Source organism: Drosophila guanche, unplaced genomic scaffold, assembly GCF_900245975.1.
Source record: "Drosophila guanche unplaced genomic scaffold, DGUA_6, whole genome shotgun sequence".
Taxonomy (NCBI): Eukaryota; Metazoa; Arthropoda; class Insecta; order Diptera; family Drosophilidae; genus Drosophila; species Drosophila guanche.
The window spans coordinates 18,066,630-18,090,769 of NW_022995743.1; the positions used below are offsets into that span (position 1 = coordinate 18,066,630).

Consider the following 24,140-nt stretch of genomic DNA (forward strand, 5'->3'; position numbering starts at 1 on the left):
TGCCCTGCTCTGAAACGGAATTGGCTTGCTCTTTTGAGTCAGAGGCGTGCTCTTTTTTTATTTTTTGAGTCTTTACAGCTCTGTTCCTCTCTGTCCCGTGCAATCCTGCTGAGCTTCGCAGAAGCCCCCCGTAATCAGGACGTCTAGTCCGAGTACGTTGTTCGCGTAGAATCTGCCCGTGAATGTGAAGTTGTACTCGGGCAGGTAGGGTGGCAGCTCGCAAGCGTCCAACTCCATGTGTCGAATGAAGTAGCTAGTGTTCTAGAAGATAATTTTCGGAGTGGAGTCTTGGACGGACCAGGCAGGATTAAGATTAAGAGCTCACCCTGCGAAAGGGACACTGGTTCGGCAGGTTGTTTTCGGCACGACGCAGGCCCTTGTAGAAGAGACCCATTAGTGATTTCTTGCCCCTCTGTTCCCATCGATGGCACAGCTCCAGGCGAATGTTCTTCATTGTAAGTCTCTTCAGCTGGCCGTAAATGGAGAGCCGGAGTTCGAACACGCCCACAATGTTATTTGTCGCCTCCAGCTCTTGGGTGGTGAGGATCAGTCCGAGGGCTTGCCGAGACTCCTGGCGGCACTCGACGGCCGCCAACACTTTTCCTCTAAGGGAGCACTTCATTGAATTGAACAGGATTTGCTGAAATTCAATAAAACCGGGATGAACCATTAGAATTTGGATGGTAGGCAGGGTTGCAACCTTTTTGGCCTGTCCGGCAAAGGGTTCACACCATATCCACAGAGCCAATGCCCAGATGAGGCAGTATTTTCGACACATTTTCGCGATAGAAACTGAGACCGAACTGATGAAACGATATATCAAAAGAGTCCCATGGATACTACACTTAAATGTGCTATTTTCCATGACTGATCGATCTGATAACTTAACTATATTTAAATAAATTATTCAGGTGAAGCAATCTGTGAAACAATTTTAATACATGCGACCATACATGATCATACCATATGTATGTTTGTACATATGTACATATGTACGTGTAGAGTTACCTGGTAGATGTCATAAGAGAATGAGCACGTTCCACTCAATTTGCCACAGAGAGCGGATGGAGAGCGGATGGAGAGCGATTGAGAAAGAGAACTGAGAGAAAGAGAACAATTGGTGGAGTGACTATGTAGTTGTTGCTTGTTTTATGCTCAACGCGTCACATTTGCTGCGCCACATTAGGAAACGAGTATCTGGTTTCGTGGTGGGGGGGGGGGGGGGGGGGAAGTGTTGCAGAGAGGAGGCAAACGATTACCTAGCGGGGAGGCAGAAAAGGAGCATCCAGGCAGTGGGGGGAGTGGAGAGTCGCAGTCTCTGGATCCGAATTGTTCGAAAAATACTCTATTACGCAAATACGATTGCATTTTATTTCTCTTTGTTCAAGTTAAAGTGAGGAAATGTTTTGACTAATTCTGTATGGATTGATGAGCCCCCTCTCGAGGTGTAAGACAGACAGAGTTGACAGAGAAAAACAAGGCTCATCAGGATTATCCTCATCATCATTGCCTGGTGGAGCCCAGAGGAGCCCCGCAAGAACAAAAGCATAAACGCATGAGCGAGCAGCGATCGATGCGAAAGAATGGAGGAGCCACAAAGTAGAGGAAAAACAAGTAAAGACGCAAAAGGATCGACTGGGTGATACCCGCCACTGTGAATTCTGAAACATGTAGAAACATGCAGAATCGTCCAATTTGATGTTTCAGGCGGGTTTTTTTACACACTTTTGAGATCAGTCGAAAATAATCTACCCCTCGCTGTGCAGAGTAGCGGCTACGAAAACAGTTGGAAAAAATATGATCAAGGAATGTAGACATAACTTGACAGCATGCTTCGAGAATTTTTACTGTGGCTCGAATGTGCGTTGGAAACAGAATGGGTCGTCGCGTCGCTGACTCGGACTTGCAGCGAGCGGGAGCATGGGATCTGTGGTCCACAACACAACACACCACATCAAGTTGAGTCTGCTGCATTCTTCTGAGTCTGCGTGAGAGCGCGATACGGTAAGAGCGAGAGAGAGAGAGAGATACAGAGAGGGAGAGATAAATACAGAGAGGGAGAGTGAGAGAGAAAGAGAGAAGGAGAGAGGCACCAGGTTTGACTCACGATTTTTGGGGTGCAGTTAAATTTAATAAAGTGAGAGCATGTTCGAGCCTAATTGAATTTGCTGCAATAATACTCAGCGTTTGTCTGCGGAGATCAAAAAAGAATGGAACGGTATCGGTATTGGCACAGGAGCCTGGGCTTATGGGCTACGGCTCTTTTGTCTGACAATAATTAAGCATACAATTTGTGTGTTTCAATCAATTCGAGTCCATTCCGTACACACGCACAATTGTCAAATAGATGTATGAACACACATACAGTATAGGTAGATGTGCGTATGAAAGCTTTAAGTCGGATTGGGTTTTGATTGGAAACAGAGAGTTTGTTCCCCTCCCTCCCTGCCATTCACCATCTGTTTCGGGGTTCGCTCTTCGGAGTTGGCCGCATCTCATATATTTACTTATTTGTGTTTGTTGCGCTCTGGCCTTTGGTTGTTGGTTGTTGGTTGTTGATTTCGATGTCGATGTGGATGTGGATGTGGATGTCGTTGTTGCTTTTTGGCATATGCCCCGCAGTAATGCGCCTGTTGAAATCGTCAGTTTAAGTCAAATTAATTAACATTAATTTTTGTGGCTCGTTTCGGGCATGAAATCAGCCGGGTGGCTCTGTCTTGTGATGCTTTCGTTTGGATTTGTGTAAAACTAATGTCTGCTTTGATGATAAATTGGAAGTTGTTGGGGATTTGTCTTCCACTCCGAACTGTTGCCAATGTGGCAACTGGTGGGAACTGAGCTGGGCCAGACTGATGCCGGTCGCAACGTGTTATAGTTCGGACAGAGCCAGCCCCAGAGGTTAATCGAATAAAACAAATATCTGACAGAGAGTTGAGCGCTTGAAAAATGATCTATTATGCTTCTGTTGATTTCCCGTTCGAGAGTTTCTTGTCTAAGTCTTTTTTTTGTTGTGGTTGTGGGAAATAAAAGAGACACTTTCCGTCGGCTCAGCTCTCGTTTTAATTATTTTGCCGGCCGCGTATAAATTTCAGACAAAAACATACAGGCAGCAACCGCCGAAAAGCAATCTGCCCCTAAAGTGGAAACATTTCGCGAAGTTTGTTAAGCGCAAATTCCAGGCATGCCTGCAGTGCGCAACAATTTGGAACATTTTGTCCGACATGAGGGGGGGGGGGACGTCACAGGGAGAGCAGGAGGGAGAGCAAAAACGAGGCAAATGCATCTGTGGACGTTGCCGCTGGTCAACGAAAGTGAACGGTGAACGGTGAACGGTGAAGGACATGAGACGCTGTCTCTCTCCCTTTGTCCACCGCTCCAACATCAACAGAAACACAACTCACAGATCGACTTTGGCTGGACAGTCAAAAACTGGAGGGAACTCAAGTGCTTACTGCCTTTGTTTGCTCTGCTGGATTCCAGACCACTCATCCTAGACCCAGACGCTGCGTCGTCGTAGACTGGGACGACCTCGAGAGGCAGGAACACACTCACTGCAGCCAACAGCCAGCAGCCAGCAGCCAGCACAGAGCAAGGAGTGCACTCTGAGACATCGTCACGGGCCGTCAGCGCTTCCACACAGATCCTAGTCCACGCCGCACTTGAGCACCATCATCATCCACATCCACATCCACATCCACATCAACGCCACTGCCAGGCACTTGCCGGGACCGCGGACTGCAGCAACGACCTCGACGGCGGCGACTGCCAACTGCCGTCGCGCCATAAACATGGATGGGGTCCTCGTCTACTCAAACACAACAAGAGACAGCCCCGCACAGTGGTCCTGGAAGCTGAGAAGGCTGAGGCTTGGAATTGGTCCATGAACCGAATTAAATGCAACACCTGAGCATCTATTTGGGTATCCGATGAACAGAATTCAGCTTTCGATATATTTAATAGCCCTTTGGCTATATTCCGTGTGCCTGAAAAGCTTCATTTTAAAATATTTTCCAGGCCTTTTTCCAGCAAAAAGTTTATGTTACAACCACTGTGAAATGTCAGAGCCGGAGCCAGTGAGACTGAGACTGAGTCTGAGGCACCGTCTGTGGCATGGATGGCTCATACTAGGTGCCAGGGCCTGACCTGAGTTAAACAAATTCATTAAAAACTCGTCACTTTGCGCAGATCACGCTGACTTGGCACAACTTGGCTGGGGGCATCCAATCCATCCTCCATCCTCCATCCTCCATCCAATCCATCCTCGATTCTCAGTCCTCCGTCTAGCATCCGCAACATCCAAGCAACATCCTCGTGTCGAGCATCACCACTTGGCAGTGTGTGCCCTTGGCATGCCTTCGATAATGTCTCTGCGCCTGCGGGCCAATGAAGTTTTGCATCTTGCACAGTCTTAGGGCGCTGGAAGGACACTGTTGCCCCTCAGTCTAGGCTAAATAGCAAAGACAATATTTTCGTTTCATCCCTTCATATTGTGTTTGATCTTCCTATAAGAGACAGAGCATCTCTTTCGAAGTTATACTAGCATCTACGTGTGCTGCTTTGAAAGGCACTTCAATCAACATGAACTGCCCGTGAGGCACCAACAGCGCACCACCATCTTCCACAGGCATTTCTCTTGAGAAAGCTCCAAGCTAAAATCAAAAACCGATAAGCGTCAGCAGCAACCGCCTGCTGTATGCTTCTGCGACATGGATGGGGGCAGCAGGCAGGAGGAGGTGAACCTTCCTCTAACGGCGGATCATAATTTTCCAGGTGTGCGAGTGTGTGAGTCTGAGATAGGATTCCAGGAAGTACGCACTGTGTGTGCCTGCCGCTACTGATGCCGTCGGCTGATGACGCTGGCAACTGAAGGAGCACCAGCCAGCGAATTCCCCATGGCATCGCCGTTGCTCCTACAGTTGGATGCCGATGCGTCAGAGAGGTTTGCGTGCGTGGGTGTCGTCTGCCTTTGGAGGGGAGCCGACACAGAAAACACCTCCGACTTTCCCTTTCAGTTCCAATATGAATATTCGCATGTGTATCATACATGAATGTGCTCACAATTCGTCGATTGGAGCTGTTCCCCCGCTCTGCGATATCGCTTTGCTATTACCCTTTTATGGCTGCCTGGAACTCCGAACCTCAGCCGATCAGAAGGTCTCGCCACGGACAGGGGGGGAGGAGAGACAGGCAGCAAAAACTCTGAATCGCCGACACACAAACGCGCCTGCAATTTTAAGACCCAAGACCGTAGAGCGGAGACCGGAGACCGGAGACCGGAGAGAGATCGGCGACCAAGACCAGACCACGAGCACGAACACGAGCAGTCCAGACCAGAACAGAACAGAACAGACCAGGCCAAGCCCCAACCCAAGCCAGCCCAAGTATGACGATGATGACAAACAAGGATACCAAACTCAGAATACCAAGGAATTCTTTTGGATAATTAAAAGCACTTAAGTCGGAATTTTTTCGTCTCTTTCTCTCTTTGTTTTTTTCTGCCTGCCTGCCTGTCTGTCTGTCCCTCCGTTGCTCTGTATTCCTCTTTCTATCCCTAAATATATCGCCATACATATGTATATGTTATTTACCCAAGTTGACAAGGAAACATAGACCGCCGAAGGCTTCTTATTAGCAAATAAAGCGATACTTTCGGAATTTGAAATACCTGAAACTGACTTTTTCAATTTGGAGCTCGAATTAAAAAGGAGAGTTGAGGTATGAGAGAGAGCTTTAAGTTTTAAAATAATTGTATGTAAGATTCTGAACCACTAATAAAAACAGAGAGAGAGAAAATAAAACGAGTGGGAACGTTTTGGAGACGCTTCGTACGCGTCACAACTTTTACGTCACACCTTCAGTGTCGCCATTCTGGGGCTCTGAGAATATTGAAATGCCTTTAACTGATATTTAATATATCGTGTGTGTTTTGAATTCACGACGAACTTGAACTTGGGCGTAAGAAACGGTGACCGAAACTGGAATGGAGACTGGAATGGGACGGGCCTGGGACTGGCTGGGTATTGCATGTGATTTGTGGATTTTTTGCGCGGAGACACTTCATTTATCACCTTCGCTCAGAGCGGCTCGGAGCGGCTCGGATTCGACCGCGAATCGGTATCGGTATCGGATCCAGCCTTGACCTTGACGAAAGATTTCGCGACGATCCCAAATTCAGCTGGGGCATGGAGGAGTGAAGGTGGAGGTGGAGTGGCGAAACATTTTGTAACTTCTCATTATTATTTTTGCGGCTTTTGTGGAGCCTTTGTTTCCCTTCTCTCGTTTGTTTATTAATGATGCAGGCGAGATAATGACGCATGCATACAAGACCGTGCCACTGGCCTGCCACAAGATTCACAATACACAAATGCTAAGTGCTTCCGCTGCTCCCACTGCTCCCGCTCCTGCTCCTCTGCCGCTGTGTAGTTATCTTCTCTAGGAGCTGCGGCATTGCCACAAAATGCCAAGAATGGTGTTAAGCACGATTAATTCATCTGCGTACCGCACCACCCCACCCCATCCCACCCCATCCCACCCCATCCCACCCCACCACACCCCACACATGCCCATACCAATACCTATACCCATCGAGAACCCATTGCGCCCCACGCCTAATCCATGGCAATGGGCAGTGTCGATGGCGAGCGCTAAATAAATAAATGAATTAATGGCCGATGCATGTGCGGAGCACAAAAATCAATTAAATAAAATACGAAATATACGAATACGTATACGAATGCGAATACGTAAGCCATGTCCCTGCCACAGAGGAGAAGGAGGAGGTGGCACCAAGGCCGGGGAAGTGGCAACAGCACCGACAACGGCAGCAACGAGTTGCAGCCGCCACTTGATGTGGGACTACACTGTGGAAACAGTTGGACCCAACTTCAGTATGGAGTCAGTCTTGACCTTGTATTAACCCAGTCGAACAGCACTGAAATCTATTCCACATTTAATTATTAATTATCATTTGACAGTCTGTCTGTAGATCGATTTGATGATTTATTGAATTCAGCTTCAGGGCTGCCTTGTGTCTTAGAGCATTTCTCTCAGTGGCAAACTATGCAGATGCAGATGCAGATGCTGGCCGGGACGCTGCTCGCCGGCTGACTTGACTCTGGCACAGGCACAGGCACAGGCACATGTTTCTGGCACTGGCTCTGGCACCAGCAACGATATTAAATTGTTACGCTGCGGACAATTTGAACACGCGCAGGCGCAAGAAAACAACGAAAAAGTAAAGCATGAACGAAGAAGATGAAGAGTGGCGAGCTGCATGGAAGGGACGGGAAAGCTGCCACAAGCTGCTGCAGAGGAGCAGACTCAGTCGAAGAGCAATCGCAATCGCAGATCGGTTGCTCGATCAATGCGGCAGATTGGCAAAGATGCACTCCCCGCTCCCTGCTCCACTGGCTGGCGATGTCAGCCTGGTCTGGCTGGCTGTCGGGTAGTCCGGCCTCCTCTAAAAGGTCGGGGCATGTGTTTGAGCGGTTGGAGCCGCTCGCAGTGGTAATTAACTCGTTTGCTATTGTAAATGCCTCATTGCAACACTTTTGATTCCGATTGAAGCTGCAACTGCAACTTGGGATCGGTTCGAGCCAGGCCCAGTCAGTGGGTGGTCCGTGGTTGGTCCGCGGCTGGTCGGCCTGTCTGGTTGATGACCATTTCGCCCCATGTCTGCCTTAGATGTGAGATCCACTACTTCGATCCGATATCCATATCCGCGTGCCAGCAATTCGCCAGCTTTGGCAGTCGTTTATGAATGGACTTAACCTTGAATCGGATTCCAGGAATTAGCGTCACCAGGCACCTACACAGCCACACTCACCGAGTGACATGAGGGAGATGCCAAGCTCAGAACGCAGCAAAACCTTTGAATTAGCCCCGAAAACCCGCCTAACAATGACAAATCTGAACCGAGGCTCAGCCAGATTCCCAGACCATGATGGGGCCGACGCAGACACTGACCGAACACGAAGTAGCCAATCGATTCAGGCTCTCACGACATCGTTGCAGTCCCCATCTCATTTTGGTGGAGACTCTGCCTTTGCTCTGTGTTGTGGTACCTGCCACCTAATGGCTTTTATTTGTGCCCTGTTTCGTTCCGTCTGAGTGGTTGGGTGGACTGTCTCTGTCTCTGTCCCTGTCCGTGTCCCTGTCCGTGTCCCTCGCCAATGCGAAACTTTTATTATGGTTAATTTGTGTTTGTTGTTCCTCCCGCTGATTTGGATTCGAGCTCAGACTCGGACTCTATGACTCAATTAGCTGTGCCGTTCCAGGCAAGGCCAAATCAAAAAACTGGGCGCAGTCGATGATGGCCCTGAAATGAACAAAGAGCGAACCTCGCTGGGCTTGAGATGATTTGAATCGGTGATTCGCCAAAAAGGCATCACCAGCTCACTGAATGCTCCACAATTACCAGATGGCAATTGTGGTGGCAAAACTTACTGTTAAAGATAGAGACACCTCTGGCTTGGATGTGCTGAGAAGTTTGAAAGCGCGTCCAGATCTCAGACCTCATACTATCACAGCCACAAGTATGTACTTAGTTGTCCGGTTTTCATTAAACTTTCGTGGGCTTTGCACAAAAACATACAATAACAGAAATGGGATCTCTTTGGGAGATCGTTTTAATGTGTATTTATGTATGTACATATGTAGATATTTACAAAAACGACTTGCAAAAATGTCAAATAAAATCCCAATATGTAGCTGGAATAGTTTTTAAGCACAAAGAAAAGTTGAATTGAAACATATGATAGCGTTGTGCCCTAACAGGTAATCTTACTACTTATCCGACAGGCATCCGTCTGATGTCACTGAGCACTGCGGGTTTCTTCCAAAAAACTATTCTATTCTGTTCGGAATTCAATTATCCGACCTGAAATATCTGGAGGGGCGTCTACTGCGTCCACACATCCCACAACAAATGCATAAGGACTTTTTCAAGCTGCGAAGTTTGTGGCACAAAGAAATCGGACACGAGCAACTTATGCAAATAACACCGGTTTTGGTGTTGCTGCTGTTGTTGTTGTTGTTGTTGTTGTTGTTGTAGCTGCTGTTGTCGCCATTACCTGTCTGTGGCATGTTTGGAGTGTTGGAGGCGCTTCCTTTTTTGCCGCTCAGCCAGGATAAACAAAGACCTTAAGCAGACAGCAGGATGTGTCAGACATAATTTTCATAATTTTACGCCGCAAATCTGCAAGATTTCAGGCATTTGCTTGTGTCTGCTCCCCCGACGCTATGCGGCTTGAAACTTAATACGACACCAGCAACAAAGTGAAGGGACATGGGGACAGGGTGGGGCAAGAGTAAAGTGCAATATAGCATACGACTGGTCCCGGTCCCATACCCCAACCCCAACCTCATCCCCATGCCCATTCCCATCTCCATCTCCATCCACATCACTCTGATTCTCATCGTGATCGGGTTTTTGGGGAACGGCCAAGTCGATCCGAGCAGAGCAGAGCTGAGCTGAGTTGAGGTGTGAATATTTAACCGGATATGAGTGAAACGCATCTTCCAGGACAACCCAGACAACGCCTTCATCATCCATCGTTCGGGCGTCCCTCCGAGACGGCGAAGGACAAACGAGAGGCAAGCTGCAGATCGGGAAGCGGGGAGGCAGGGAGGCAAGTGGGCAGTGTGTAATGAAATAATAGATTGACAGGGGATCGAGACAGGTCGGCGCTGCCAAGCACGAGAGACTCCCACAATTCCCCGTCCAGCTCAACCTCCACTCCAATCTGCCACTTTGGCTTCCATTTAATATATTCGACTCCCCTCCCGCCTCCAGTGACGCAGATCCTCCATCCTTCTGCTGACGTTTTGCCAAGCGTTTAAAGCCACTCGCATGTAAGAAATCGAATTACACATGCTCCCCTGGACTTAACACCAAACAGATTAGATCCGAGACCAGATCGAGCAGCCAACTGCGAGCCGCGGCGGTTCCCCCAACAGAGTATTGTCCGTGGCTGCAGGGATGCTATCCTCAAGGAGAAGAGGTCGGGTCGCCGTCATTCCACCCTTCACTAGCAGTAGGGCATTCATAGGGTGTTTTGAGATTGCCAGTGGATTTGCTACAGTCTGTGGGTGCATCACAGTTGATATTGGAAATAAAGTTAAAGTCCCCGAAGCGAAATATTAATATTAAAACTAAACTGATCGAGTAAAAAACGAGGAGGAACGTTATGAAACGCTGGAACGCGTCACATATTTTTTACCCGATATTCAGTCAGTGTATGTCATATGTATGTACATAGTGTGATAGTGTGATACATACATATGTACATAATGCAACCATATGTTTTTTTACCCGGTACTCGAAGAGTAAATAGGGTATATATACCCATATAGTGCATATATTCTTGATCAGAATCAAAAGACGAGTCGATTGAGCCATGTCTATCTGTCCGTCCGTCCGTCCGTCTGTCCGTCTTGTATGTCGGCTAGTTCTCAGAGACTATAAGAGCTAGAGCCACCAAATTTTGCAACCAGACTTTCTGTACATTAAAACCAGTGTATTTCAAAAACTAGCCCCGCCCCCTTCCGCATCCGCAAAAGGGCGAAAACCTCCCAACTCTACAATTTTGAAGATAAAAGAAAACTAAAAACGGAATGACCATATTTATCAGATCACCAAATTGAGATCCGATTGGATGATTATTATAGCCACAATGAAGAAATTTATTTGCTGTGGCTAAACCCACCCCGTCCCGCAGCTTATATTTGTTTGTTGCACATTCTCTCATTCACATTCTGCTTCGCGCAGTGCCGCGTCGCTGCCTCTGCCACGTCTCTGCCTCTGCCGCGTCTCTGCCCTGACTCTACAGTGTGTGGCTCTAGGGGAGGGTGGCGAGCTATCGATAGATAACAGATACATGTCCACGTTTTCATAAAAAAATCCGAAATCCCATCCGCAGGGGCTCCCGTACAGGCCCAACAATGTCCATATCCTTCCACTTCAATGGCTGCAGCGTTTAGGTTCGTTATTAAAAGTCATTAAAAGTCCTGTATTTGTTTTTGTTCAGCGCAAATGTGTCAAATCCGAGTTAAATGCAATTAAAAAGTCCATCTTGAGACTTTTTGACCATTTTTAAGACATTTGGAGCTTGCAATGACGAATCTGATCGCCAGGCGCCAGAACAGCTCTTCAAGTGGGAGGATATGGACATTGTTGGGCCCGTACGGGAACCCCTACTGATGGGATTTCGGATATTTTTATAAAAACGTTGGTTTTGTTTAAGATTAAGTGTTTATCTATCCGTATACATTTCATTTTCAGTGGTGAGTTTGACGGTTCAGAAGTTATACGACTTTGAACTTTGAAAAAGGTTTTGGTTCATTTAAGGCGGGACCCACTGTAGATGACAGATGAAGAAAAAATGTAAAATTTGACAAATAACCGCTAAGGTGCAGATGTAGTACTGAGTGCCGGGTATAAAGGTTGTGACGCGTAAGAAGCGTCTCACACGTCCCTTCTCGTTTTTAAAATACACTTGTAACAGTGCACTGTTACTGCAGTGTGAGCATACCGAAGTCTGGACGCAAAATTTGGTGGCTCAAGCGTTTATGGTCTCTGAGATCCAGGCGCTCAACATTCGGACGGACAGACGGACAGACGGACGGACAGACTTGGCTCTATCGACTCGGCTATTGATGCTGATCAAGAATATACAAAGACCGAGCTCTCTCGGAGCTTGTGAGCTTGAAACCGTACGGCAACCTTTTCACACCTACCCCCACCCCTGCCAGCTGCCTGCCACCTTCTTTGCTTCCTATTATAATATATTATTTGCATGATTCCTGTTCGGGTCCTGACAATGGAACGCGGGTATCAATTTCACTTGCATCCGCTTTTGACAAAATTCTTAGAAATCGACTTTGACAAATTTCGTCTGGCCCAGAGAAAACTCTTTACGCTCGTCCGTTCTTCCGTCTGTCCGTCTGTCCGTCTGTCTGCTAGTAAGCGAAACCGAACTCGTGCAGTCGTGGTCTTAGTCGTAGTTGGTTCAAAGTCCCCGTATTCGCGAGATATCAGGGACGGCGCCACATGTCTGGGATCTGAGGTCTGAGGTCTGGGGTCTGGTGGCACCCGATCTATTTATACACTTGGAGCTTTCCCATTTCCATATTTTAATTGCAAATGAAAAGTAAATGTCGCCAGCGACGCCTACGAAAGTGTGCCCCTGGCTCTGAGCCGAGTCAAATGCCAGGGCGATAAGTTGTCATAAATTTGAGCCAATGTCCGCTCGGCTCAGAGCAAATGCGAATGCAAATTGCGGTCCGAGTTGTTGTGGCATAATTTTTATGGCCAAACGCCTGTCAAACGCAATTGAATGAATGCGAGCTACTTCCAAAGACGGACAGCAGCTGTGGCCGCTCCATCTCGACGGCCAGGCATTTAGTCGAACAAGCAAACTTACAAGCCAAATCACAGTTGCAGCGGGCAAGCAGTTGAAGCTGTGTGGTGGCTGGAGCAGTTGGGGCAGTCTGTGCAGAGAGCGTACTGGGCGAGAGTGAGGCATTGGCAGGGCATGAGGGCATACCTTCTATTTTATCGCTCGAGCCTAAGATTAGACGTAGAAATCGATGGAGTTAAAACCAAAAGTTTCAATGGTTAGATCCATGGATAGAGCATTCTCACATCGTTAACTGTGACATGGCTTCGCTGCGTTCAACACGCACATTCAATTGGAGCGCTTTCGAGGCATTCAAATGATTTACACCAAAATCTATTTGCGAGGCAGCTCAGCTCTGGTCTGCTGCACTCCGCTCAGCTGATGGAACTGTATTCAGTAGCCGGGTTATGCATATGTACATCGTCTGTGGGCTTATTTGTCCGACTGGAATGTGAGCTTGGCTAATCAGTGGCATAATTCATATTAATTTATATGAGAGTCAAGTGCCAATTTGCATTGGCGCATGGCATTTGTCGCCGCTTTTGTTTCTATTGCCATTGCCATTGCCATTGCCATTGCCATTGCTATTGCCCAGCAGAGAAAGGAAGGCTGAGCAGATCAGAACAGAGAAAGACAAAGAAAGCTTATAGAAAGTTGAGTGTTGAAAGAAACTGTAACAAGTTCAGCCACTCAACCTCTGTAGCAGCTCCAGATATGTGCAGCACAGGGTAAGGTCAGAGGCAGTGGCAGTCGCTGAGACTTGGTATGGGACTGGTCACAAGGCAACAACAAGCGTTTCGTTTCATGGTTGGCTCACCACTCTCCGAGGCGAGGCGAGGCGAGGCGAGGCGAGGCGAGTTCTTCGAGCTCGAGTTTATTTTGTTTCTTCTTAACGAGGCGCTGCCAAGTCACTGTCAAAATATTGAAATAAAGGAATTTTCAATTTTAATTTCTTTAACGCTCAACGTTCAACGCAAACGAAAAACATGAAAGGGACTGGACTGGCAGAAGCAGAGACAGAGACAGAGGCAGAGTGAAAGAAAGGCTTGGTTGAGTGGTGGGAGTAGGGAATAGGGGGTACGGGGTACGGGGAAAGGGGAAAGTACCCGAAACGCCATCGTTCCAAGGAAGTGACTCTGTTCTTATGTTAATGATTGTTATTCTAAGCGATAAATGAGCGTGGGTAAATACAAAGCGAAGCGAAGCGAAGCTGGGCTGGGTCTGGTCGGAGCGGGGAGAGTGGGCATAAGAGACCTTTTTAGGAATTGACACATGCAACAAATTACAAATTGTATTTCTTTACACTGGACAAGTGTCACCAGATCCTTCTATGCTTTGCATAACTTAAGATCCATACATCGCTACTCCAACTTGGTGAATTGTCCCGATCTCGACTGACTATGTAATTGGTATACATATATTGCCAGAGGGTCAATAGCTCAATCTGCTCCAATCTTATGTACAAGGGAAAGATCACTTTCATTTTCCCGAAATGGATTACTTATGCGAGTCATTCTGACGTCCTTGATTCGATATCATCTATAAGTTTGGAGCAGTCAACTCAATAGAACCGCTTCTTTCCAGTAAGCAAAATAAGTTTGTTTTTTCGCAGTCTTGCTTAAAGAGGCAACAAACGTTTAAGCTGCAGCTTTCTTGGCCTTCTCATTTATGCAAATTTCACTCAATATGCAAAACATAATCATTTTGTTATAAGCCACAAAGAACACAAAGCACACTGCAACCGCAGCAACAACTGGAAAGAACAGATCCGAACACGCCCTCAGCCTGTAGGGGGAGCCGGAGCCCAGGTTCGCTTCCAGCAGGGTTCCTCCTGAGCCTGAGCCTGAGCCTGAGCCTGAGACTGTGCCTGAGCAGAGCAATAAAGCAGCCAGCTCTAAATAACTCAAACTATCACGATGCCACAGAACGGAACGGGGAAAAACAGAGCAAAACGAGACAGGAGGCAGCAGGAGTAAGCAGGAGGTGGCACCACGAGGTAGCAGTGGTCAGGGAGGCAGGGAGGCAGGGAGGCAGGGAGACAGAGTCAGGCACACACTCAAGGCGGAGGACGATCAATCGTTTACAAATTTAAATAATATATATGTTTGGCAGTCGGCGGGCCGCGGAAGAGCGCGAATTGCAAAACTGTAACAGTCGAGATGTCGGAGTTGAAGTAGGTGGAGCAGCCACAGCAGCCGCAGCAGCAGGAGCTTGGGCGGAGGCAGAGCACAAGCCAGATCAGAGAGTCGTGGCAAGTTCAGTGAGTTGAACGCATATCGGGCGCATGCCCAGCGGTGATTTGTGCTTAAAACGGTGTAGAGTTTTTTTTTTAGCCACAGCCGCAGCCAGTTGCAGAGTCGGTGCGAAGGCAGAGTCGGGGCATTGTATCCACAAAGGAGCCCGATCCCAGAGCTGCAAAACAGGACTGAGCTGGAAATGGCAGAGCAGTCAGCAGACAGCAGGCAACAGAGAGCACAGAGCAGACAGCTAGGCTACTTATTAAGCGATCTAGTGATCGCCGATCACTGCCCAGAACGCTCTTTACAGGTTAAAGAACTTTTTTGGACCACTCGTATCCACTCCTGCTCCCTCTTCCCCCTGCCCAGTTCAAGCCTAGGCGAGACAAGAACTCAATTTCCATGAAAATAATACTTGGAGTTTTATTTATGCGGCAGTCGATCAACGCGGAATCATTGAAGCAAATTAATGAAGCCGATCCGAGTGACAATCCCCCAGGAATCGGCTCTGATGAGTCAGATCCATCCAGCGAAAAGCGGATCATCATGATCCCCCACAGCGAACAAACGGAAATGGGCTTGATGAAGGTGTGACAGCTGCGCTTTATTTGGGTTCGGCTTCGGCTTGGCCGAGGTCTGTGCGATTAGCTAGGAGTCTCCCTCCCCATCAGACCCACGTCCAGCTGATCAGCTTATACTGATTGATAATGGAGTTCAATTAATTGTAAATTGTAAATTGTAAATTGTAAATTGTAATTTCCAGGAGCTGCCTGGAAGCCCGATTCAAATGCAACTGTCAGCGGAGCTGTCAGCTTTCTAAGCTCCGATGTTCCCCACTGAACTAACTCGATAAGCTCACTCGAGCATTGAACAGTAGAATAATAGCTCAATATGAAGCAAGCCCTTTCCTCTGTGTTGTGGCTGGGGTGGGGTGAGTCACGATGCGGTCCCATCCCAGACTGATCCCAACAGATCCCAGACAACCGCAAAGATAATCTCAAATGTGGTCGCATTTTGTCGCCATCTTTCTGCGGCTGTTTGTTAATGAAATACAAAAATGTTGTGCATTTTATTTGATTGCTTTGCCACGAAAGCAAATCCCAATTGTGTGGGGGGCTCACTCTCAATCCAGGTACATATGTACGTACATACATAAGTGTGTATGTAGGTGCGGAAGGTGTGGCTCCGTTGTGGTTACTGCCACAGGACAGAATGACAACTGACAGCCAGCCACCGCGTACGAGGCGGTTGCTGTTTTATCTTTAGCCATCTCAAAGAGCGAAGTGCGAGACTCAGGGGCGACGCTGATGCTGCCAGATGCGACGCCTCCGCCTCTGCTGGGGCAACCAGTGGAGCGCTTTCAATCCAAAGGATTGGATAAGTATTCCGGAATATGTAATCGAAGTCCTGCTCTTGTCTCGAGACTTCACACAAAGTTCTCAAGGCCTCCATTATGCTTTAGCCATTCAATTCCATTTGTGTCTGCTTGTATTTATCTACTATGCGATCTCGTCAACCAGTTAGGTTAGCCGCAGCGAAGAAAATTCGTTGATCTGTCGCACGTTTGTCGGGGTCTTGCACTGAAGTCGAATGCGGATTTCGGAGCTGTTTTGATTGACAGCCGGGCGCTGTGCTGCAATTTGCCATTTGGCACATTAATCACGCGCCGCATGTTGCACAGACAAACGCACACATGCGCATGCACAAATATATGAAAGTGCACATGTGTATTTACATACAGATGTATGTAATTATGTATGCGGCAATGAACACGCATTTGCAGCCGAAGGCAACAGGTGGCAGCCGGCTGATGGCGATGCCGGGCCCAACTCATTTGTGTCGATTTCTGTCGTCGTCAGGTGAACGTGAATGTAAATGTGATTTGGTTTCGCCAAATATAAATAATGAGTAGGAACGTGAGACGCTGCGTACGCGTCACAACTTTTATACCCGGTACTCAGTCGGTATACATGTAGTGATTTTTCGAAATTGTACATTTTACATTTGCTCTACATATGATTGTCATCTACATCTACATCACTTCTCACACTAGCACGACAGACGTGGCTAATATGACTCATCGTCAAGAACATAAGTATATGTATGTACCTATACTCTGTGGGGTCGGAACCATTTCCTTCTGTGTTTTACACATGTACATCCCCCACTGTACGTCTACGTGCGAGCACAAATACAATATAACGTATCTACTCTTCGAGTACTGGGTATAAAAAATGTGTCTAATGTTGTTGTTGTTTGATTTTGATTTGCAAGTGACATTCACTTTTTGGTAGCTCGACAAAAATGTTATCAAATCTCATGTAATTATGACATTTGCAAATGTTTGCACGCGGCGAAGCCTTGGAGCCCCCCTTCTCGTACACCGACTGATGAATGGACGAGAATTCCTAAGGCCTGTCACCTTGGGTCCGCCCCACAATGCTAAATAGTTGGCCAAACTGACAAAGCTCCGTCGCTTGTCCAACGAGCAACTGCGAGGTGCTGCAATGACATTTCCCATGAGTTTTTCCTGCGAAGGCTACTGCTCAGTTCCCCGATAATGTATGTATGTATGTACATACATAGAAGATGAATTATGAATTAAGATGAAAAATATCAATTAGACATCAAATTTCCCCCTTTAGCATAGTATTAATTTCTAATAGCATACAAATTCGCAATTACAAGAGGCCTTCCCACCAGACCGCCAGACCCCCAAACTGCCAATCGGAAGTTGGACAAGGGCGGCGGCGTCTGCATACGGACTGCAGCCTCTCTTGACATTGTTTTTGTCAGCAAGCTTACATGGAACCGAACATGTGGCTGGACTTTTATCAGAACATATGGCAAAGAGCGAGCCGCCGCTCGTCCAGGGGAGGCCCATGGCCGGTCCTGGTGGAGTAAGTTTCCGGGAAGAAATGCGAGTTGGCGAAACGGCAAAGGGAATGGCATTGGGAAGGGGGTGTGCGCCTGGCAGTGGGAGTAGGAGAGGGACTTGGGTTGGCATGCAAAACAAGCAAACTGACAGACAGCCAACCAGGCAGCGACATGCAAAGACGACAACAAGAACAAATTGCTGCTGTTGGATGCTGCCACAGCTACCCGGGCCACATACCTTCCCGGCTGGCTTTCCATCTGGTAGGCAGAGCAAACGACATCGAGGCCCGGCCACGTCCAACCTCCAGAGATGTGGCCAACGAAGACGGGCAGCAGTTCCGTCATAACTCAGCCTATTGGCTTGTTAAGCGAATTTCCAATATCGCAACGCGATTCAGGTTCGTAATTACGAGCTCTGGCTAGGGCATGGATCCGTGAATCGTGCGTGCCTCGCTGGATGTGCAGATGGTGATGGCGAAGGGGCCTCGGATGGGAGGGGATATTTATTTTTCTTGCGAGCATTTCGGCCTTTGGGCCATTTTTTCGACTATAAATACCAAACCAGCAGCAAGAGTCTCCTACCTCCACCCCACCCGATGCTTCTTCTCGCCCTATGGAGCCAGCTGGTGGCGCGTATTAAGCTATTTCCCTCTCAGCCCATGTCCGCTTATCAAACGCATACAGAAAAAAGGAATAAGGATCCGAGGAGTGTGAAGAGTGTGAAGCGGGGAGAGTGAGAGGGAATGTCCGTGTCCATGGCCATGTCCTCGCTTGCAGCTCGCAAATGATTTATTAAAAATATTTTATTATTTATAGTTGCCCCAGCTCAAGGCTGTCAAATAAGTAGAGGTAATTAATTATGCTCCACAGCCACGGCTGACGATCGGAGTGAAGGAGGGGACTTCAGCCTCAGTGCTGCCCAGTGTTCATTGAAGATCATCTTCAGAAATTAGATAATGCTGAATAGAGTAGCACTGGCTACTGCATCTGGCCCATCTGGACGCTCGTAGGCAATTGCAATGCATAATATGAAAACTGATCTTCTACCTTTTCCTCTATTAGTATACTAAGATGATACTGGGATGAGTTTTATTGACAAATATGATTGCCATATAATGCAAAGTAATGCTTTAAGGAATAGGTATTGCATTCATTCATTGCATTCACATATTTACAGGCCTCTGGCATCGGATGTCTGCTGACACCTGACGCGGGCATTGCGTGCGGCTAATTGAAGCCTCTGGCTGGGCAAACGAATCTTTGAAGCAGCTCATTTGGGTGAAATGAAATGGCAATTTTCGAGGGAGCAGCCGAGGCGCTAAGTGCCCCAATAACCGACTGAGATCGAAAAAAGGGAACGGTTACGGAAACGGTACCAAAATCACAAAGCAACAAACAAACAACCGACACCTAAGCACTGTGCTCCCTGTGCCATTAAGTGCCCCACTTGCCATACGACTGCGTGGAGAGAGGGTATGAGGGAGGGGGACACGGCAATAAAATGCTCCGCCAAATTGGATGTTATCCATTTGCGAAAATAAAAGGTGAGGGCGTGGTGGCAGCCTGTTCGATTTGCGGGTGCTAATTGCTGGGCGTGACTGGGAGGCAGAAGCTAAACTCACTAGGAGGCCGAGGCACCAGCTGGAGCAAGTCCCTTTGATACCTTGGAATGCACTTTGGGATGGGGACTGAGCTAAGAGTGGGATCAGGATCAGATAACATAACTATTCGTGTTCCTATGATGTCAGATTTCCAAGCGGTTCTTCGGATTGACAACATTTTTAGTAGTAAGCCTTCTTATGGCTGTTCCCTGATCCCTGATTGTTCATGCTCAGGTTCAATCAGTCGAGTCCAGCCAAAAAGTGGAATTGGGCATAATTATGTGCTCGATTCCTTGAGTGATGCAGCAGAAATCTGTGAGAATTGCTCAGGTCTACAGTCGCCGATGGAGAACCTCTGGCGCAGCGAGTACTAAGGTGAAGTCGGGCTGGACTGAGATCAACTCACGATTTGTGGCACGTACTGTCTGCCACCTGGCACCTGTTCGCCAGCAAATTAATAAATTATTATTGTATTACGCAGGCCGTTAAGTTAAAAAGCGATTATGACATAACGAGGGCACACACCGGCAATTGTTGTTAGGAGAGAGAAGCCCATGCGAGTCTGAGGGAGAGGCAGCGGCAGCGGCAGGAGCAGGGACAGGGGCAGCTCAGCTCGGCTCCCAGTAATTTATCCATTAAGATTGCACGCGCCCGATTATGTGCTACGTGGTTTTGTCTGGTTCTGGTTATGGCTCTGGCTCTGGCTCTCGATCTCTGGTGCTTACTGAGACTCCGAGGGACAGCCTAGATGGAATGGAGATGGCTGTGGGCTCAGCCTACAGTTGATTTAATGCGCCAAATTATAAAATTGTTGTTGATTTAATTTTATGAGTGCTAAACGGCAGCCCCAGTCGAATCTGCCTGTCCGTCCGTCCCTCTGCTGATCACTGAGAGCTACTCGTCTTTGCTCAACGTCTTAAGCTCCATCTCGGACTCGACTCGGACCTCTTGTAACCATGTCTCGCAGTTTATCGCGAATCTTCAGCAACCCCAACCGCTGCCGAAAAAGTGCAGCTCCCAGCCATGTCCCCTTGAAAGTGGCGACTGCGACCAGGCAGGAGAGGCAACATGAGCGTGACATGTGAATTTGGAATCAGGCATGGGACATGAACATGGAGTACTCCGGAACCCTGGACACCGGACACGGACGCGGTCTCTTCAAAGATTCTTTTTCATTTATCTTGTTGTATTCATAAACTCATGGACACTAATATGAATCGATTCCGATTGCTTTTTCAAATAGACAGACATCGGACAACGGTGTCGATTGTGTTCTGATCTTAGCTGCTCCATAAAACATTTTCAAGAATGGTAAAGAATTATCATTTAGAACATGTACTTTTGGAAGGCACACACGAAAGCACAACGAAAACTATAAAATAACACAAGGAACTTTAACTTAGAGCTGATCCGCACATTTATATCTGAGAAATCAGTTGTGTCTCCAGTTTCTTTGGGGCTCATCAATTGACTCTCACATCTCTGTTCGAGTTGACCTGCTTGGGCGCTGTCAATTAGGACGCGGTTCTCGGCAGGCCATGCAGGAACCTAAAGACGACCAACATGATCCACCACCCGCTGGTCTTGGCAGTCAATAATCGAAATACTAAACCCTCTCCCCTGGACCCTGGACCCTGGACTCTGGACCCAGCTGAAGGGCAGGACTGGAAGAGCATGGGACGTGCACAATTTGGCGCCCTACTTCGGACCCTGCTCCTACGCAAAGTGCTTGGAACGGACACGAACTGTGGGTAAGTGTTAATAAATCGCCGGGGACCCATTGAAGATCACGGGAATTTGTATCAAACTGTTTTTATATTATTTTTACAACTTCGTTTGCAACGGTGCGCAGGTGAGAGAAGCGAGAAAACAATCGACCGAGCTAGGGTACGAAGGGAACGGGCCGGGACGGGACGGGACGGGCTGGGTTACTACTTAACAAATTAGCTCAAATTAATCAGAAACGAAAGTAACGCCACATGCAGCACTTCGGGGTCAAGACAAATGGGCACCCCACACTGGGCGGGGGCAGCTGCACTCCGGCCACCGTCCTTTCCTATCCACCTGGGTGGCTTCCACTCAATGCTCTATGTGGCGGTGCAAGGCCAATGACATCATAGACGGATAGACAACGCAGTGCAATGGGTGAGTGGGGCAGGGAGTGAGTGTAAGTGCATCCATTCCGATCATCTGCTGCGAGGAGCTGCGAGACTCTTCAGACAATTTGCAAGCTTTCAATCAATGCTGTCACTGACGGGCGCTGCCACCACTCCCTGGGGGCTGATGCTCCCTCTCCCCTACTCAGGCTTAAGGTTCTGGTGTGCTGGTGTACCTACCATTCGCTGGCGGACCATTCTGGATTCCTCTAATCGATCACAAAACACGTATGGCAGCATCTCTGGCCGCTGCTGTCTTTTCGGCTCCAGCTTCGATTCCATCATTCATGCGATCAGCATTATCTGCCGTCAGGCATCGTAGTCTGCCACTGCCACTGCCACTGCCACCGCAGTGGTCCGTCGGGTGCGGCTTTCAATGCGCAGGGATGGGATGGTGGCCGCTCCTTCTTCTCACTCTTCTCACTCTTCTCCTGCTCTCGCATCTCCAGTGCGTAAGAGGTTCGTTCGCCAAAAGCGTAATTAACGTTCGCATATTTTGCTGTCGGATTATCGCTCCGACTCCGACTCCGACTCCGACTCCAGCGACAAAAGCTTCCTGTGCAAATTGAACGGATAATTGTGATGCATAACAGTAAACATTCGAGTGAGTATTCGGAAAACCACGAATGGCACACATGTTGGCTTTACAGTGAGGGGCAGGATTCCCAGCTAGCGTCTGAACCCGATTAAGTAAGCAACAAATGCGCAGCAATTAATAATCGCTTGACAATGTTGCCCGACCGCGAGGGTGGTCCGATCCCCGAAGGGAAAACTCTACAGATTTCGATTTCGATTTCGATTTCCCAGCCCAGCCCAGCCCAGCCGACAGAAGCGAGATGCGATCTGAGACTTTATAGCCAAGTCAGTCTCAAGTGGTTGCTCGCAGGCGTCTCTGTTTGTAAAGTGATATGAGCACATTTCCCTGCAACAATACAATTCTCTCCCTTTATCCTATCCTACTCCACACTCTTTCGCTCCGCTCCGCTCCGTTTCGGATCTCCTATAATCCTTCGCTCGGCCGCTTATCGCCCGCGCCCTGGACGCTAATTTGATGAGTCATCTGTGCCGACTTCGTCTGCACTTCGATATCCATCTGCCCCTGCCTCCTTACACTGCTTATTCACTTCTACCTGTTCGAGTATTGTCGTAAATTTAGGGCTTGTCATTGAATGGGAGTGTTTAGGCATCATCTAGGGACTCCATATTTGTGTTTGTATTGAGTTTTCGAAGAAATTGTCAAATAAAAGAGAAAACGGTCGGTCAATGGGAAGGGGAAGGGACCGAAAAAGAATGTCAACACACAAAGTACGGGACGCTGGTGAAGCGGATCGGGCATCGGGGAAAACTAGATGATAATCGGATCGTTCCTTTGGGTATCTCATTTCTCCATAAAAGTTGGTAACAATGAAAATTCTTTCAACCCCCCTCCCCACCCCACACTGACTCTGTTTCTGGGCTCGTAATTACTCTGATATCCGAGTCAGAAGGCAGCTAGTCCAGTCCGACTAATCGCTCTCACTGGAGAACACTTTGAAGTGGAGAGTCTCATGTACATCGCAGTGAAAGGACCTGCGCCGCTGGTAAATTTTGGCATTGAGCTCAGGAAAAGGATTCAGATCATAAGAACAGATGTTAGAGGCATCACCTCGGGAACAGGCACTGAAAACAGAGAAGTCTTTCAGCATATTATACGTAATGAGCATTTGTACGCTGTTCTTGACAAATTTTAGATTAATAAATTGTGAATGGAACAATATGGGTCCGCTCACTATACATAGCTGAAGACTGCTATCATCCCACTTTCGAGGTGTCGGTCACTCTTGTCCGATAAGATCTGGGAAGCCTCCTCCTTCACCAAAGAGATGTCCAGCCTGAAGAAATTAAAATCAAGACCACTTAAAAAATCTCAAGAAGTTCGTTCTCCTCTTCTCTTTCTCGTTACGTAATAGCTCGCTCAAATTTCTCTTTTTCTTAATGCTCAATTTTATAGGAACTGTCTACTTCGATGCAGAGGATACATGTTTCACAGGACTCCAAACAATTTAACAACTTTGTGAGCAGTAAGCGTAGAACGTTTGCACATCCATCCTCTCTATTATTTCTAAATATGTCGTCAATCAATGATCAAGCAATTGTCAAACAACTTATTCTCAGGAAAGCTACTCTGGTGCATACAGTAACCAAACAGTTTACTAAGGCACACTGAAAACTCACTGCTTCATGGTCTTCAGGCCTTGACGGAGTTACACAGGCACTCTGCCAAGTATCTGTGTGGACCCTTGCCTGTACTATTCACTATATCCAAACATTCATTATGCTTTCCACCATCTGGGGGGATCTGGAATGGAATGATCTGGGGGGAATCTTTTATAATTCCTCTCCATAAGAAAGGACGCAAAAATCCATGGAGGAAAATCGAAGTTATCCGCTATTGCTAAAGTATTTGAGAACATTTTAACTGCGCACTGGCAACATCTCTGCAACTCATTTATATCTCCAACTCAGCACGGATTTAAAAGGCGACGATCAACAACCACCATTTCATTTCAGTGGGCATTCGATTTTGTGAACCACTTTCTTCTTGCACAGGAATATGTACAGGTCGGTTCAGAAACAACTTGCACTTTTTGCCCTGCGTGGCCTCAACTGGGATGCAACTGTGAGATAAGTTTAATTCTAATAAACCTTCAATCCTTAGTTAGTGAAGTAGAAAAAGGCTTGATGTCATTTTTATGCACAACTTGATCAAGGGGGACGTAGACAGCCCTGACTTGCTGACTTGCGGCATACAATTAACGATTCCCCTTAGACCCACTAGGCCCATTAGATCCACTTTGTGGATCGAATTATGTCTTACGCAAGTCCTTTAGG

At 47.6% G+C, this 24,140-nt stretch overlaps 1 protein-coding gene across 1 annotated transcript; it reads right to left on the reverse strand.

Moving 5' to 3' along the window:
* Positions 1-72: 72 nt before the first annotated feature.
* On the reverse strand, positions 73-778 carry LOC117592697. The gene is made up of 2 exons (XM_034286662.1): positions 326-778; positions 73-261 (listed from the first exon to the last, which is right to left on the reverse strand). Exons 1-2 carry the CDS (start codon positions 776-778, stop codon positions 73-75), a joined length of 642 nt encoding a protein of 213 aa, XP_034142553.1.
* Positions 779-24,140: the final 23,362 nt, after the last annotated feature.